At 40.3% G+C, this 18,273-nt stretch overlaps 1 protein-coding gene across 3 annotated transcripts in view; it reads right to left on the bottom strand.

The window, feature by feature from the left end:
* Nucleotides 1–306: 306 nt before the first annotated feature.
* The window catches only part of Slc35d4 (solute carrier family 35 member D4), a 132,367-nt gene continuing 114,400 nt past the window's right edge, over nucleotides 307–18,273 (bottom strand). For 2 of the 3 annotated variants that reach the window (XM_048447968.3, XM_048447966.3), the window contains 2 exons: nucleotides 17,306–17,370; nucleotides 307–1,493 (listed from right to left, as the gene is read on the bottom strand). In XM_048447968.3, coding sequence (XP_048303925.2) covers nucleotides 1,433–1,493; nucleotides 17,306–17,370 — 126 coding nt within the window. In that variant the 3' untranslated portion in view covers nucleotides 307–1,432. The remainder of the gene's footprint in view (nucleotides 1,494–17,305; nucleotides 17,371–18,273) is intronic. The other variant, XR_007234701.3, reaches the window with a different exon arrangement.

The following is an 18,273-nucleotide window of genomic DNA, read 5'->3' as shown; positions in this document are numbered from 1 at the left end:
TGGGAGCATGGGGATCGTGGGAGAGGACAGAAGGAGACGGGGGAGGAAAAGAGGGGAGTAGAGAAAGATATATAGCTCAATAAAAACAATAAAATAATTTTTTTTTAAAAAAAATCTGGATCAGAATCAGAAACCTGGTTTGTTTCATTTTAAACAAGGTCTCATTTTATAGCCTTGACTGGCTTGGAATTTTCTATGTAGACAAGACTGACCGCAAATTCATAGAAATCCTCCTGTCTCTGCTTCCCAACAGCTGGTATTAAAGGTGTGTGTGCCACCATACCTGGTCAGAACCAAAACTTGGAATCAATGTCAGCAATGTGAGTTTTAATGAACCTTCTGGATGATTCTGTTGTACACTAAAGTTTGAGAACATTGTAGTAAACTAATAAATGACCATTTTATTGAGCCTTTAAAAAAGTATTTGTAAAATCAGTAAGAAGAAATATCTAGATTGAAGCATTATTTTCTTAAGCCTTAGTGGATTCAGAGTCAAGCGACTATTTTCTGTAAAGTAGCTTCTTCTCAGTGGTGAGGTGTGGGACTTTACTCCAATCATTAATCTGGTGTGAGAGATAAAATCCACTGGTCAATGCCTTGAGATCTCATCTGAGATATGAAGGAATTACATTTTTAAAAACTTTAAGGAACAAAACCTACGAATAGGAATGCATGTTTGTAGTCTCAGCTCTCAGAATACAGAGCAGGTAAGGCGTTGGTGACCCACCTGAGCCACATAGGACTCAAAAGTCTTCAGGTAATTGATTTAGTCACCTAACCTAACAGATTCTACAGAACTCAACACATTCTGACAAATTCACAAGAACCAAAAGAAATTTAGAAGCTGGAAATAAATCTACATCAACCACAACTCACAACACCGTCTAAAGATCTTTCTTGGTACCTCACTTGGTCCAGAACCCTGCTCAGCCCCCAACCCTGCCCTGCCCTACATGACCCTAAGGAGCATTCATGTCTTGTTTTCTGTGGGTGGGCATGTGGGTAAACCAGAAAAATCAAAGGGTGGAAGAGACTCCAAAATGGAAAGACATAAAACACCACCAAAAAAAAAAAAAAAATGCAATAAGACTCCATGGACTGTAACCTCAAATACAGAACAGTGTTTGGTGGAAGTCTTGGCATCCAGAGGCTGTGGTCCATCCCCTGCCTCTGATTCTGCAGAACTGGGTGCAGCGGAGTGGAGATGGTCCTGCATGAGAAGATGTAAGATGGGTCCTTTCTCTGCAGTGGTGTAGAGGCCCCTGGGAAATCCTCCCCTCAGTAATGAGAAAGTGGGGTGTTTGAGTCATCAGCAAACACCGAGAGCAGCTTGGGTGCACTGTATGAGCTCTTTCTATGTCCCTTAAGAGGGAGGCCCGAGTGCTGTGTTCTCCTGCAGCAGACGAGTGTTTCCTTTCCTTGAGCATCTCCATCAGGAACTTCTCCGCTCCGAGAAAACCAGCAGGGCCTCGCCAAGTCCACCAAGCAGGAAGCTGCAAACAGTAGCATATGGTCAGTTTTCCTCACCCTGTGGCCTACTAAAACTGCCTGGCACCCATAAACTGCAAGGAAGAGTGATGTATCCCATGACTACCAGCCCAGGCAAGCCTGGCTCCAGGCATAGCCCAGGAGCCATCATACCATGTAAGGGAAAAACATCAGTTACGTGGGGAGAGCTAAGAGGTCTGGCAGGCCTCCTCAGGGAAGGGAGCGTACCCACATATCCTGACCAGTCAACACTCTGAAGGAAAACCGTAAGAAGAACTTCTCATGACTCCTTGGATGCTTCTGGCTAAAGGGGATGGGGGGATATGAAATTATATAGACACAGCCTTACACTAGGCTCACAGTTACAGGTGAGCACATACGTGGGATCCTGGCCTTCCCACCAGCACAGAAGGGGTTGTGTGTAGTCAGCAGTGTGAAAGCTGAGACACGCGAGCACTGCAGCCGGGAGAAGAGTGAATAGTTAACATGCCTAAAATTTAATACAACCAAAGATCTCTCCATTTTCTATTTTAAAGTTGTTGGTAGACAATCTGGTGTCTGTTGCTCTTCTGGGGACAGGGCTGGGGCACTGCCAAGGAATTATAATGGCAGGTCCCTGTCAGTGAAAGGTTTTTCAGAGGTGCCTGTCAACTTTAAGTTACACCATTTTTTTCTGTCCTTCCTTTCTATCGTCCCAGCCAATATCCCAGTTATCTTATCAGCACACACACACTCACCACGGTGTCTTTATATTTCTAACGTGTCTGGGGTGCTGAGTACATGAAACATATTACCTTCACAGTAAAAACCTATAAGGTGATGCTGACATACAGGGAATCTGTATCACTTTGCACTTTTAGAACAAGAATGAACCATATATGAGAATGTAGAAGTAATAAACTTATAATCACACAGACATGAGTTCAGATTTATTTAGCCTTCATTTCCCTACCTGGTCTATGGGAACAGACCACACCTAACAGTGTGTAAAGACTTTAAGATAACATCTGAAGATATACACCCTGTGCTTGGCCTATAACTGACTACCAATAACACATGGCTACTCTCGGAGCAGCCATCCCTGCCTTGGTGGCAGTATGCTGGCTACCTAATCTCTTCTGAAGATATCTAATGAGGGGCATGTCATGCTGCACAAGTGAGTGCCCATGGATACATCACTGGACTCCATCTCTATGAACCTCTTTCCTAGGGGAGACACGGGTCAGTTCTAAGGACCAGGACATGGCACCTTCTCACACTGTTGTACCTCACGATGAGTCTGCTCTGCAAGGCAAGAGGAAAAAGACAACTCTACTCTTTTACCACATTAGAGACTTGGAAAATTCCTCTCACTCTGGGTTAGCACATAGGAGTCCTGGCCAAGGAGCTAGTCACATCCCTTTATGAGACAAATGGTAGAGATGGAGTAGGAGAGGAAGATGTTCCAAGTAGGAATATTATGTCCCTCTTTCCTGCAGACACCATCATAAATAGTGAGAAAAAAATCAAACACTTTATTTACCTCACAGAAATATAGATGGAACTGGTGTCTTAGTAACCATGTATACCTATGAAGACTTTCATAATCACCACTATAGGACTGCTTTAGTAATCCAGTCTAACTTTCAAAAAACCATCCCTAGAAATACCTATGTATGAACATTGGGAGTTTGCTTGGCTCTTATCTAGTTGGAGACCCTAGAAGCTAGAAGGACTCTGTATAGTGATATTTTGTTTGCGTTTTAACAAATAAAGCTTGCCTGAAGATCAGAGTATAGAGTTAAGCCACTAGAGGCCAGGGAGTGATGGCACACAACTTTAATCCCAGGACTCAGGAGACAGAGGCAGAGGGATCTCGGTTAGTTTTAGGCTAGTCTGGACCACACAAGATTGAATCTGTCGAAAAGAGAAACAGAGCTCACACAAAGGTGAGCACTTGGGATCCCATACCTTTAATCCCAGCACTAGTGAGGTGGAAACAAATGTGATATGGATGGGCAGAGAGGGGACTATAAGGCAGGAGGAGACAGGAGCTCAGTGCAGTCTGAGGTTTGGTGGAGACCGATGGAGTTTGGAGATGCGGTCTGAGGATTGTTAGAGGTAAAAGAATTCTCTAGTGGCTGGCTGCTCTGCTTCTCTGATCTTCAGCATCAACCCCTATATGTGACTCTGAGTTTCCATTATTAATACCAACTAGAATTCATGCTACATCTGACATACAACTTTTGGGGTACAAATTTATGGGGAAAAAAAAGCCATTTGCCTGTGGCCTTGCCGTCACCAGCATAGGCCAGAGCTCTACATGGCCAGAATCACCACCCTGCTGCTTAGGTTTTCATTTCTTCTCTCCTGGGGGCCTTTCCCCGGACCCTTTTCTTGGCTGCCAAACTATGCGGCTGCCATGGAATCCAGTCAGGCTTTCACCATCTACACAGCAGCAGCACTCAGTCTCATGTCCATCAACATCATCGGAAGAGTCGGAGAAAACTGAGAATTCTTAAAGGGAGGAATTAGTTAAAAGAGTTTTTCCCATATTCAAAAATGGAAAAGACAATTACGTTAGAGAAAATTATGCAATGCGTGACTTAAAAAATAGAACAATTAAATAAAGGTATAATCAACTTAACTGAGATCGACATACTGTTAATTATCAGTTTGAAAATCCTTGCTGTTGTTTTGATAATTCTTGGTTTATCTCTTATAACATTGTTTGGTATGAGTGCCAAGATAAGAGCTGTAGAAATACTTAATAAAACAGATCATAAAGATATTCAAACACAGAGGAATTTAATAGAGAACCAATTTCAGCATTGCATTATAAGATTAGAGAAGACCAGCCTACAGTTTTCAAACAATCAACTTTACTATATCCAGAACTTTATAGGAATTGACAAATGATAGAGGCTCTATAAGGGCTGATTGGACTCCTGTGGCAATGCCAGATTTAAGGAGATTCAAGGATGTGATAATCTCATATAGCATGCATTCACCATTTGTGAAGCAAATGTTAAACTCATGTTCAACTTGTAATAGAATTATCCCTAAAGATTGGAGAGACTTGGCTATAGCAATCTTGGAGCCTGGTCCACAATTACAATGGAGGACCTGGTTCAAAGACAAGGCTAAGACCATTGAACAATAGAGTAGAGCTAGAAGTATGGAAATCTCCCAAGATCAACTTCTTGGAGGAGATTATGCTAAAAAAAAAAAAAGCAATCCCTATATGATGCCATCCTGGCTTTATGCTGTGTAGCAGCTTGGAATGCTGGGGACAGAATTAAAGAAGTAGGAAAGAAGGTTGAGTCAATTACTAAGGTCATACAGGGTCCAAAAGAAACCTTCACTGATTTCTTACAAAGACTGTAATCAGCAGTAAATAGAAGAATAATAACAAATACAGAAGTTAGACAAATAATAATTGAATTTCTGGCTTTTGAAAATGCTAATTCTCAATGCAAAAGGATGATTAGGTCTTTAAAGGCAAGATCAGTGCCCCTGGAGGAAATGGACCATTTGAATCTAATGACAATGATCATGCTTGGATAGGAGAAATGATTTTCAAAAGTCTGAGGAAAAATCAAAATGTCAAGTGTTTCAATTGTGGTAAACAAGGTCACCTTAAAAGGGACTATAAACAGGATGTTCCTAAAAAAAGTTTTTATTAAGCATAATCCAAACAGAACACCCCTCCTTTCTGAATTATGCAGAAGGTGTGGCAAAGACAGATATTTTATTAATGAATGTATATCAACAAAAGACATTCAAGTTAACCTATCACTGTTGGAAAACTCCTTAATAGGCCTCTTTCAGTCCCCTATGCTAAATCTGGTTCAGTTGCTTCCTGTCATCACAGAGGAAACTCCTCTCAGAGCAATTAAAGAACCTAATGCTTATTGTAGGAAACCATACTGCTCTGGATAATAGAACAGCTATAAAAGAGAGAACAAAAACTTTAGGAAAAACCATAAAGCGGGTATTTTGGCAAATTTCAATAAATGAACAAAGGCCAAAATTAAAAATACAAATAAATGACATTGTCATTGAAGGTCTGATAGACCCAGGTGCAGATGTAACAATAAACACATCAGAATCTTGGCATTCAAATTGGTCTCTTCAGAAAGTAAATGTTTAGCTTTTAGGGGTTAGAAGTTTATCTCAGGTAAAACAGCATGAGACGGGTTGAATGTATTGGACCAGAAGCACAGAGAGTATTATTAAAGACAATGTTACTAACGTAGCAATAAATTTGTGGGAACATTATTTGTTAAAGCAATAGAATACTCACATTAACATTCCCCCAATCTTAGAACAAACCATAAATTAACGTGTGTTTCTGGAGAAAATATTTGTAGGTATTATAAAGAATAGTCACCAACCATTTAGGACACAACAGCTGCTAATCTTTCAAAGACATCAACAGCCCTATCTTTAAAATGGTTGACAGTTAAGCCTGTAGAGGTTACACAATGGCTTTAACAACAGAGAAAATGCAGGTTTTAGAACAGCTGGTATAGAAGCAGTTAAATGCTCAGCATATTGAAGAATTAATCGGCCCTGTAATTCTCCTGTATGTGTTATTAAAAAGAAATCTGGAAAATAGAGTGGTAATAGATCTAAGAGCTGTTAACAAGGTGATTGAGCCAATGGGTTCTGTACAGTCTGGCATTCCTTTGCCTTCTCTGTTGTCTAAAGGATGGCCTTAGACTTGGATGGCCAAGTCAGTTTAGTTACTGACTTAAAAGATTGTGTCTTCACTATACCTTTACAAAAAAAAGAAAGAAAATTTTGCCTTCACCATGCCTACTTATAATAATTCTCAGCCTGCTAAAAGATATCAATGGAAGTATCTCACACAGGGAATGTTAAATAGCATCACCCTGTGCCAATATTTTGTAAGTTAGTCATTGGGAATGATAAATAAACAATTTTCTGAATCATTACATGGACAAAATTTTATTATCTGATTCAAATGTACATCCTTTAGAATAAATGTTTCAAGAGGTAAAGAAAATTTTGTCTTATTGGGGATTATAAATTGCTCCTAAAAAGTTTATTAATTATTTAGGTTATAAAAGAGGTTTACAAAAAATTATCTCCAAAAAGTGTAAATTAGGAGAGATCAATTGCAGACTCTTAACGACTTTCAAAGATTGTCAGGAAAAATTTCTTATCTACGGTCCACTTTTGGGATAGGTCCTAATGAACTGAATAATTTGGTCAAAACCTTAGATGGTCACAAGGGCTTAAACAGTCCCCTGAAATTATCAGCAGAAGCTGACAGAGAATTGACTTTGGTGGAAGAAAAATTACAGAATATTCATGTGGATCGTGTGGATCCAAAGCTTACCTGCATTCTGATCATATTACCCTGCAAGCATTCCACTATAGGAATTTTAATGCAGAGGGAAGATATTATCTTGGAGTGTATCTTTTTTACCACACAAGCCAAGTAAAGAATTAAAAACTTATGTGGAAAAAAGTCTCTGAGTTAATTCTGAAAGAAAAACTGAGACTTTGTCAATTAGCAGGAATAGATCCAGCAGAAAATGTAGTACCACATGGGCAGAAAGTGAACCCTGACAAAGAGCTTGCAGTCATCTTCGGGGAGAGATCAACAACAAATATCCCAAAAGCAAGAAAATACAACTTACAAAGAGAGTTAACTTGGATCCTTCCTCACACTGTACAGGAAACACCAATATCTGGAGCCCCTACAGTCTATACTGATGCAAATAAATCAGGAAAGACAGATTATAAATCAGAAAACTTAAGTAAAGTGGATCTAAGCCCTTATGATTCTGTCCAAAAGTCAGAATTATATAATATTCTCATGGTACTAATAGATTTTTTTTAAATTTTTTTTTATAAGTTGTCATCGGTGTTTTTTTTATATATTTATTTATTTATTATGTATACAATATTCTGTCTGCATGTATGCCTGAAGGCCAGAAGAGGGCACCAGACCTCATTACAGATGGTTGTGAGCCACCATGTGGTTGCTGGGAATTGAACTCAGGACCTTTGGAAGAGCAGGCAGTGCTCTTAACCTCTGAGCCATCTCTCCAGCCCCCGGTACTAATAGATTTTATGGAACCTCTCAATATAGTTACTGATTCACAACATGCAGAAAGATTTGTTTTGCATATTGAAACCACTGAAATTATGCCAGACGATATAGAATTGACTTTATTATTTTTCCAGTTATAAGAAATAATCAAGAATAGAAACCATCCCATATATACAGCATATATTACATCCTAGAAGGATCTGCCAGGTCATCTAGTACAAGTAATGAAGAAATTGATCAATTATTGATTGTAATTATTCTGAAGGCCACAGAATTTCATTTTAAAAAATCATGTCAATAACAAAGGTTTAAAAAAGACTTTTCTATCATGTGGCAACAAGCCAAGGAAATTATAAGGAAATGCCTTCATACAACCAAACTCTACTACCTGTAGAAAGTAACCCAAAACATACTCAAAGGAATGAAGTACAAAATGGATGTGATTCATTTTGTAGAATTGGGAAAATTAAAATATGTACACCACACCATTGATACCTATTCAAGTTTTCTTTTTCTTTTTTCTTATTTATTTATTTATTTATTTATTTATTTATTTATTTATTTATTATGTATACAACATTCCTTCCATGTATGCTTGCATGCCAGAAGAGGGCACCAGATCTCACTATAGATAGCTGTGAGTCACTATGTGGTTGCTGGGAATTGAACTCAGGACTTTTGGAAGAGCAGTCAGTGCTCTTAACCTCTGAGTCATCTCTCCAGCCCCCGTTCAAGTTTTCAATGGGCATCTGCTTTGAATTTGGAAAACGCTGATTTGGTAATCACGCATTTTCTAGAAGTTATGGTCATCACAGGTATACCTGTACAAATAAAGACATACAATGCTCCAGCATATGTCTCTAAGAAAATGAAACAGGTTTTTGCTTAATATAATATAAAGCACATAAAGATCTATCACACAATCCTACAGGACAGGCAGTTATAGAAAGATCAAATTGAACTCTAAAAGATATGTTAAATAAACAGAAAGGAATGATAAAGGCCCCAGAAATTGATTGCATAATGCAATTATAAATTATTAACTTTGAATTTTCTAAATGTTAATGAGTAAGGAACAACAGCTGCTGAGAGATACTGGATAATAATAATAAAAAAACCTACAGAATTAAATCAGCCGATATACTTTAAAGATGTGTTGACCTCAGAATGGAAACCAGAACATGTATTATGGTTGTGGAAGAGTTTTGCTTTTGTTTCCACAGGAAAAGAAAAGATATAGATACCATCAAAGCTGATAAAGGTTTAGATTGGAACAAGAGATACCTCTGAATTAGAAGAGATGAACTTCACCAAGCAGCATGGCTGTTAATTTAAACTAACCTATAAAACTACCAGTACTTTTCATTTGAGCAGATATAACTTGACAAAAGAGAACTGCCCCAAAATTAGAGTTGGGGAAGAGTTTTGTTTCTGTCTTTTCAGGAGAATAAAGGTATCCAGCTAAGGAATCTGAAGACCTCTGAACAAATGAGACATCTGAAGAAAAAGGACAAATCATTCAGAAAAAGTAACCCAAGAAAAGGAGCAAATTGACCTATTGGTATATCGTATCTCCAACAGGATAAAATTTCATAAATCTTTCCACATGTGTGTGTCTGATGTTCTCTACAGACATATAATGTAAATGATATTTTTGTAGTTCCAGTCCAATTAAAGATTAAAGCTGGCATTGGAGATGGGGTGTGGTTCTCTTCTCCAAACCCAAGCTTGCTTATTAGAATAAAATCCAAAATCTCTGTCTCATGTCAGAAGAGTCACCTAATATGGGACATAAGAAAAACAAAAATTTGAGAACTATTTTATTGCCACTAATCTTATAATCCTTTGGCTTTATTTTTGACTCTTTGACAGATTTTCTTAAGATATAAATATTATATCAAAATTTATAAAATTAATATATATATGTTTTAAAGTTTTTGTCATGATATTAATGGTCATATAGAGCACTAACTATTTCTAGAAAAAGACTTCATCTACTTTCTTGTACATGATTTCAGGTTTAAGTCTCTATCAGGTTTTTTTTTCAGTGAAACATAACTATACCTAATAGCAGCCTTAGAAATCTCAAAAAGGAGGATGGGGCCCAACAACAACAATTCCACCAGGAATATGGTAACACCACAAAGCTGAAAAATACCACCTAAAGATCGTCTTTGGACTACAAACTGCTCAGAACAATTTCAAGGTGGCTAGCTGAGATGATACAGCCTCACAGATTAACTCTAGCCAGGATTGGAGACAAGCCCTGTTCTTCTCCATTATGCAGAGATTGGACAACAAATGACAGAGCTTCCTCTATGAGGACTCCACAATTAACACAAAATTTTTCTTTTCCAGATCCCCTAAAAATGTCATTGCTCCAGACAGCTGGAAGTAAATTTAAGAATATGATGCCCACATTCCCAAGTAGTGGGTTGGGTGGTTTTTGCTCATTCAATGTGTTATGGATATTTGTCATTGTTTAAGGGAACTGGCTACAAGTTGCTATTGGCAATGGTCAGGAAAAGAGCTAAACAAAGGAGATTAGATTCAGGGTTCCTGTTGTGAAAATTAAAAAGGGAGCTACAGATATGACAGGATCAAAGAATAAATTATTGAATCTACTTTTAAAAAGCAACTACTAGTTTTAAATATTTTACATTGGATTGGACTTTTGTATATTGTATGCAAATTTTGTATATTGATACAAATTCGAGATTAATTTTGTTAGAACATACTGTACCTACATTTCTATTCTTGTTCAAGGTATTGCACCTGTACAGCTCAATTAACAATGCAATGCAAATTTCTAGTTCTTGGAAGTTATTATTAACAACTATTTAGGATAATAAGGAAATACAGGTTAGTAATTAGCCACCTATTATAATTGAACTTGTAGTCATATTAGGTATGTTCCCAAGGTCAAACAGAGATATATTTTAAATAGAAAGGTTGTCAAACACTTCAGAGATCTACAGAATATGGCATTTAAGATGTTTTAATAATATAGGTTCTTTTAAATAATAATGAGACATGTCTTCTCCTGGCAGCACCAACCTACTTCCGAGAATATAATGGGCACTGAAGAAACTCCACATGGAGTTTACTTTCTTTGTGACATAAGTTAGCCACTGGGCAAGAAAATCCCTTGCCTCGACTGCTGATGTTATGCTGTCCAAACTGGACAAGCAGAACACTAAAGAGAGTGACTACAACATACTGTCAAGACAAAGCAGAACAGTCCTTCCAAAATTCTGCTTTCTAGGAAAGTCTATTAACGATCCTAGGCCTGTAGGCTGAGGATGGACGCCCCAACGTTGCCGAGGAACCTTGGGTGACTGTTCAGGCAGCAGCTGTTTCTGTCATTACTCACAGCTTTTGGAAGTTGCTTGCTTGTACTTCCTGTTTACTAAGTTATTATTATTTCCTTCTCAGGTCTCTGAAGGAGTTAAAGATTTCTTTATTTACCAGACTCAGAAAAGAAACTCACTAAAGAGGTGTAAAGTGTATAATGTTGAGAGACATCAAAAGATAGTTTTGGATGGTAATGCAAGTTATCATAGAAAGTAAATTATTACATACAAGACTTTGTGCTCACTAAGATAGGCTAGATAATGGAGCATTTTCTCTGAATTTGTTAAATGCAAATGGGCTAGACATTGTTGATGTATTTATTGCCTATATATATTACATATAGTTATAGTATTTATTGTATATAGTTTTTCTTTTATTAGTTATATCCTTCTTTTTTATTTTAGACAAAAAGGGCGAAATGCAGTGATATTTTGTTTGTGTTTTAACAAATAAAGCTTGCCTGAAGATCAGAGTGCAGTTATGCCTCTAGAGGCCAGGGAGTGGTGGCACACACCTTTAATCCCAGCACTAGGGAGGTGGAGATAGGAGTGATACGGCTGGACAGAGAGAAGAAGCTCAGGCAGAAGGCAGGAGGAGACAGGAACTCAGTGCAGTCTGAGGTTTGGTGGAGACCGATGGAGTCTGGAGGTGCAGTCTGAGGTAGTCTGAAGCAGTTAGTCAGAGGAGGCACTCTGAGGACACGATCACCCCTTCGGTCTGAGCATTGGTAGAAGTAAAAGAATTCTCTAGTGGCTGGCTGCTCTGCTTCTCTGATATGTGACTCTGGGTTTTTATTATTAATATCAATTAGGATTCATACCACAGTTCTGTCACTTGTTCATTTTGGTAAAGAATGAAGGGGGCAGGCAGCCCTTCTTTGCCCCCGTGAGCTCTCCTTGAAAGCCCTCTCTTCATCTGAAGAAGCTCTGCTGTTCCTCCCATTCAAGAACAGACATATTACACTTCATGTCCCTGGGCAAGCACACAGACACAGCAGCCTGACAGAAAGGCTGCACGGAGCTCTGTTGTGGACAATTTCATTTTAAACACTTCTCACTAATCCTCCTTAATCACCAGGAATGAACCAGGGCAGTGCTGGCCCTTGGCCAGTGTTCTCCTACAGCCCGGGAACAATGCCCGAGTCTAATAACCTCACATTCATCCCTTTGGCAGAGAGACTTTATGAAGCACCCAAGGAGCTTAGTGATTGGTAAAATGAAAACAAACCTTGTTTCATTTACTGTGCAGAGAGCAAAGAGGTGGACTTTGATGCTGTTTTCTAACCAGCAGGAGTAGCTCACACGGGGTCCTGGGGTCTTCACAGCATTAGAACTATTTAAGCCAAAGCTTGAGTGAAGTGTTTGCAAACCTTGTAATCCTTGCCATTCCTGAAATAAACTCGCTTTGCTGAGTAAAGGCATAACCTCAGGCTGGAGAGCACGCACAGCCAGAAACACCCATTCCAAGGGTCTCTTCCAGGGCGTTGTTTCAGAGTCTTTCCAGACTTTCTCCTGTGGGTATCAAAGGCCTTGTCTCATCTTACAACTATTATTGTGGCTACCTGGCTAGTTCCTACTAAACTCAACAGACAGACAATATTTTCTCTCAGGTACAAACCCAGCACAAAGATGTATCTCCAATGAATGACCAAATTGTTAAACGTGTTCCCCATCTCACATCTATATTCCAACTACTTGGTTTTTCCTCACTTCTACCCTACTAAAATGTATTTCCCCAACATCTCATTCCCTTGCAGGATAAAATTCACAATCTGATAAAGTATTATACACGTGAAAAATAACAGACTTTATTTATTTTTTTTTTGACAGTGTCTTATGTAGCCCAAACTTCAACTCACGACATAGGCAAGAATACAGCATACCTAGTTTGATGCACTGGGGGTGGAACCCAGGGCAGGCACACTACCAATGGAGATACATCCATAGCCCTTAATTATGCCTTTTTAAATGAAATGCCAACATTTAATTCAAACAGGAAACTGATGTTTCATTCACTATAGTCCTAAAGAAATTCTCCCCTGGCTCCATTTAGGAGCCATTTTCTGTTTACAAAGGCTTGAGTAGTCTCCAGGAAGGGGCTCTAAAATCGGAGGGAGAGAATATCTTGATTCAAAGATAACTGAAAACCTTTTCTTTTTTTTCTTTTTAGACAGGCTTGAACTCACTCTGTAGACCAGGCTGGCCTCGAACTCCTAGATCTGCCTGCTTCTGGAGTGTTGGGATTAAGGGTGATCAGCCATGGATGCCTGGCTGAAAATCTTTTTCTTTGCTTTGGGTCTGAATAAGTATCCTAGGCTAATCTCAATTTATAATCTTCCTGTGTCCGCCTCCCAAGTGTTGGGATTTTTGAGCATGTGCCTAACGTCACACCCAGCTCTTTCCAATCATTTTCTGAATATCCTTGATGTTCATGAGGTTTGTACTGAGATAAAGTGTGAGCAATTGTCAGGACTGGCAGCCTGGGACAGATGGCAGCCCCAGGGAATGACCGGCAGAAGTGAAGAGCTGTCATGGAATCCTTGGAAGGAAGCAGGTACACTGTGGTCATTCCGCACAGTCTTACAGTCGAATCATTCCAACAAGCACTGCACACATCTGGGGCAGGTGGGAGGGATGAGCTGCACATCTGGCTGTCATACAAAGCCACTTTCAAAGCCACACCCAGGGTGCCTGGGCGATGCTGCCGAGGACTTGGGCTGGTTCAGATCCCTAATCAGGAGATCTTGTTGAAAAGTCATTCTCTCTGTTCATTTGCAGGAACCTTGAGACTGGTGGTTCTGTCTCCAGGGAACACTGCCCAATGCCTTAAAAACATTTTCCATTATAAATGAGAGGGGCTACTCGCATCTAGTAGGGTAGAGGTCAGGATGGTACCTCACAACAAAGCCTGGCCTCCCCCCAAACACCAATAGTGCCAAGAGTGAAAATTTTGATTTTATTTATTTATTTATTTATTTATTTATTTATTTATTTTTGTTTTGCAAGACGATTTCTCTGTAGAGCTTTAGAGCCTGTCCTGGAACTCGCCCTGGCTTTGAATTCACAGAGATCCACCTGCCTCTGCCTCCTAAGTGCTGGGATTAAAGGCATACACCACCACTACCTGGCCTGATCTTATTTTTAGTTTTTTACATCAATGTATCTATTTTGTGCGCGAGTATGAGTGCACGCGTGCTATGGCACACGCGTGAATGTCAGAGACAATTTGTGGCAGCTAGATCGGCACCTTTATTCACCACGCTGTCTTGCCAACCCAGAAACCCACTTTAGATGGCCTAATTTGAGCAGCTAGGATGCTGCCCTCCCAGGAGAAGAGACTAGCCAGCCCAGGCACGGCTCAGCCCATGCTCAACAGAGAGCACTTTCCAGGTCAGGTATCCATCCACTCCAACACAAACTCCCAGCAGGCTGCCATTGCCAAACGAGTATGGAAATCTGGATTTGCAGGAAGAAACCACCTAATTTCTAAAATTTGAAATTTTAAAAATTTAAAATTTGATAATCAATCAAAACATAAGAAACAACAACTGTACAGAAAACTACATAGATCTAAAACATTTTTTAAAATCCAAAACCTGTAACCCCTGCCCTTTGTGACTTTGGATTAGTTTAAATTTCCAGGGGACGAAAGCTAGCCAGTCCCATCTGGAAACCGAGACTTGGTCTAGCACTGGGCCATGCTTGAACTCACACAATGTGTGGACCAACCGCCTGGGAGAGAGGCAGAAGGTGAAATCACAGCTTGACACTCTCCTTCTGGATGTTCACTTTGTGGCTGGAAAATTCTTTGCGGCTGAAAACTAACCCTAATCTCAAGAGTTCTGACAACCCAGGGATTTTCAAAGCCACGGTTCCTTCTGGAATAGAAACACACACTGCTTCCTTGATTGGGTCCAAATGGCCTTTCTTTCCATTTTGCCCAGGGCATAACCTCAACTCCACAAAGGAAGCAGCCTGGAGACAGAGTTCCTTCCAGACAACCACCTTGCTACTTGCCCGAGAGCAACTGATTTCTCACTGAACTCAGCCTCACTCTGATTTCTCTCACTCAGTTTAACACCCGGTTCATTTTGAAAATCTGTACAAAATATGAAGGTATGCACGTAAGAAAGAAAAATACTATCAAGAATTTAGGCTAGCACCATGGAGGCAGAAAGATAAACATTTACGCCAGCTTCCCCGTGTCCCCTTTATGGGCTTTAACCTCGCATACTGACTTGTACTGATGACAAGGCTTTGCCTGTGCTTGTTAATTCCAGAGTTTGGGGAGCTTTGGACACACTGAGGTCTGGGTTTGAATTCCAGTACGGTATCATCTTGTCTATAAAACTCTGAGGAAAATGGGTTAAATACCACACTGCCTTATCCAGGAAACACTCTTTACTGCCCAACCACCACCACGGTCTTTATGGCTGGTCGTTACTATCACTGAATAAGTAGCCCACATGCTTAAACATCGTCACTAGTCGGTGGCACTACTGGGAAGGGCAGGAACCTTTCAGAAGTAGGGTCTCCCAACCCTCGGGAGGCAGAGGCAGGTGGATCTCTGTGAGTTTGAGGCCAGTCTGGGCTACGAAGCAAGTACCAGGACAGGGGCCAAGGCTACACAGAGAAACCCTGTCTCAAAACAACAGTAACAATGTGTAAACAAGAATAAAATAAAGAGGAAAAGAAGAAGGAAGGTGGAGGAGTGTTTCCTCGTTTTTACCCCTCTGCTATTTTCCAGACAGGAAATGTCGCTGAGAGAGGACAAGAATTCCTTACTCTATGTGCTCACTTTTATCTGCCTAGGGTGACTTAGGCAGGGGTTTGCCATTGGACAGGGGAATGAGTGTCTGTGGACACCACAGAAGTAGCAAGTCTGGCTGTCACTGAAGGACAGTTCCTAACGCGTACACAAGGCAAAGCCAGCAAGGTGGCCAAGGCAGACCAGTTTATCAGGATCACTTTGGTACCAACAACAACAACAACAACAAAATCATTCCCGCCTCCCACCCAGAATCAGAATGTGCTTAGGTAAGGCTAAGTAATCTAAAGATGATTTAAAACTACACAAGAGGATATAAATAGGTTAAATGGAAACACTGCACCACTTTATGTAGGAGACATGAATACCTGTGGGTTTGGGATCTGTGCCAGGCTTTTTCTTTTGGACCACTAACCAAAAATCATGATACAGAGACTTATTATTAGCTTTGAATGCTCGGACTAGCTTAGGCTCATTTCTGGCTAGCTCTTTTAACTTAAATTAGCCTATGTCAAAATCTCCTGAGTAAATTGGGAGCATGGGGACTATGGAAGAGGGTAGAAGGGGAGGGGAGAGAATGGGAGGGGAGTGGAGAAAAATGTATAGCTCAATTAAAAAAAAATACAATACAATACATACATAAATTAGCCTGTCTCTCTTCCTTCTGTGTATCTTACTTTCATTACTTCTCATGTCTGTCTGGCCCCAGGCGTGTTCCCCTCTTTCTCCTCATTCTCTTCTCTCTCTGTTTCTCATTCTTCCTCTCTCAAGTCTAGATTTCTCCTCCTATGTATTCTTTCTGCTTGCCAGCCCTGCCTATCCATTTCCTGCCTAGCTAATGGCCCCATTCAGTTCTTATCAGACCAATCAGATAACTTAGGCAGGCAAGGTGAAACAATGCAATATATCTTTACATAATTAAACACACATCCTTACATTGTTAAACAAATGCAGCATAAACAAATGTAACACATCTTTACATAGTTAAATATTCCACAACAGGCATTTGTAAGGGCTTCTGGGACAGCCAATTATTCTCTCCTTAGACACCAAGGTTTCAATGATGGCAACTCTGAGATAGATAAGTGGCTAAAAGGCATTCTGGAGATATGTTGAACTGAGTATTAGTTAGATATAGAATCTTCAGTTGAAAATGTTGATCTATAAGAACACACTGTATAAGTGTACAACACTGTGTACAGTACTGTATATCATGAGCTGTGTGAGAGTAAGAGTGTACTCTTCTGAATGTCAATTCACACACTGATAACAGCTGAAAGATAAAGAATCAGGGCTTGCTTCCTCATATCTGCCACCCCAGCATCTTATAGACTGAGGCAGGAGGATTAATGCTAGTTCAAGGCCTACAGTATGAGATATAGATTAGATATGAGATTAGAGAACAGTGCTTGCCTAGCGCATGGGGCATTGTGTTTAATCCCTAGAACTGTAATCAATCAATCAATCAATCAACCAACTAACCAACCAACCAATAATTCAATGACTAAATAAAAGCGGGAAGGCTTCACTAACATGAAACTTTTCTCAGGATGGAAACATCTACCCAGCACACATTCCTGCTTCATTTGAGCAGAAATCAATATTGTGATGAATGTGCAGAGAACTTACCAGCCCACAGTTGCACTTGTCAGGACCACATCAAACAGCAAGAGTGACAAGCCAGCTGTGATGATCTGCAATACAGCAAATGCCATCAGATTAGCAGGAGTCTGGGAGGCTCCCATGTCATTTCTTCCATGCTTTGAAAGGACTGTCTCTGACATTAGCCACCCGATGTGGAAATGCTGTGTCCTGTAGTCTACTGGAATAAGCACTGAATTTTAAACTACTCGGAAGAGAGGTGCAGTGCCAAAGTCACAGAGAAGCTGCATCAACAGTATTTCCCTTGTCTCAATGCACAGAGCCCAGCTCCAGGGTCATGATGATCATGAACCTGTGCCCAGATCCTCAGGGAAACACTCATCTGTCCACACAGCTTCAGTTCTCTTGCCCCTTCTAATACCCTAGTCTTTCTAGACTGTGACACACATTCTTAGAACCCAGGTGCTTCATAGCGGAAGAGAGCAACTGAATCTGTAATTATCTGGATCATAGAAGCCAAGGTCGAAGGGAGAGGTTAGTCCTACACCTTTTAGAGCAAGGAGACTTAGGAATGGCGGCCATGGGGTCCAGACTCCAGAGTGTGTCTCAGAACAGTTGTCATGGAATGAGTGTGAACCAATGACCCAACTCAATCCACACTTAGAATGTCTGTGTTAAACCAATTCTGAATTCTGCAGGCCAGAGGAGCTACTTTGAGGAAGGTAACCTTAAGGACCTGCTTTCTTGCAGTGAGAGAGTAGGGTGCAGGCTGCTGCTGAGAGCCATGTAAGCTGGGAGTGCTCAGAAAACACAGCTACACCCCCATCCCCACCAAGGGGATACCCTGCACAGAGGCCTTTTCAGGTGTCACAGTTGGGAATAAGGCGGAAAGAAGATGGCCAGGGGTGGGTTTAATAAGCCCCTCCTCGTGCACTGTCTTTACTTCTCTCCTCCTCCTTCCCTCTTCTGTCCCCTTTCCTTCCCTCACTTTTTCC

The sequence above is a fragment of the Myodes glareolus genome, chromosome 13 (assembly GCF_982192425.1).
Source record: "Myodes glareolus chromosome 13, mMyoGla1.1, whole genome shotgun sequence".
NCBI lineage: Eukaryota > Metazoa > Chordata > Mammalia > Rodentia > Cricetidae > Myodes > Myodes glareolus.
The sequence above is the reverse complement of the archived record's forward strand: the minus strand, read 5'-3'. Positions and strand labels throughout refer to the sequence as shown.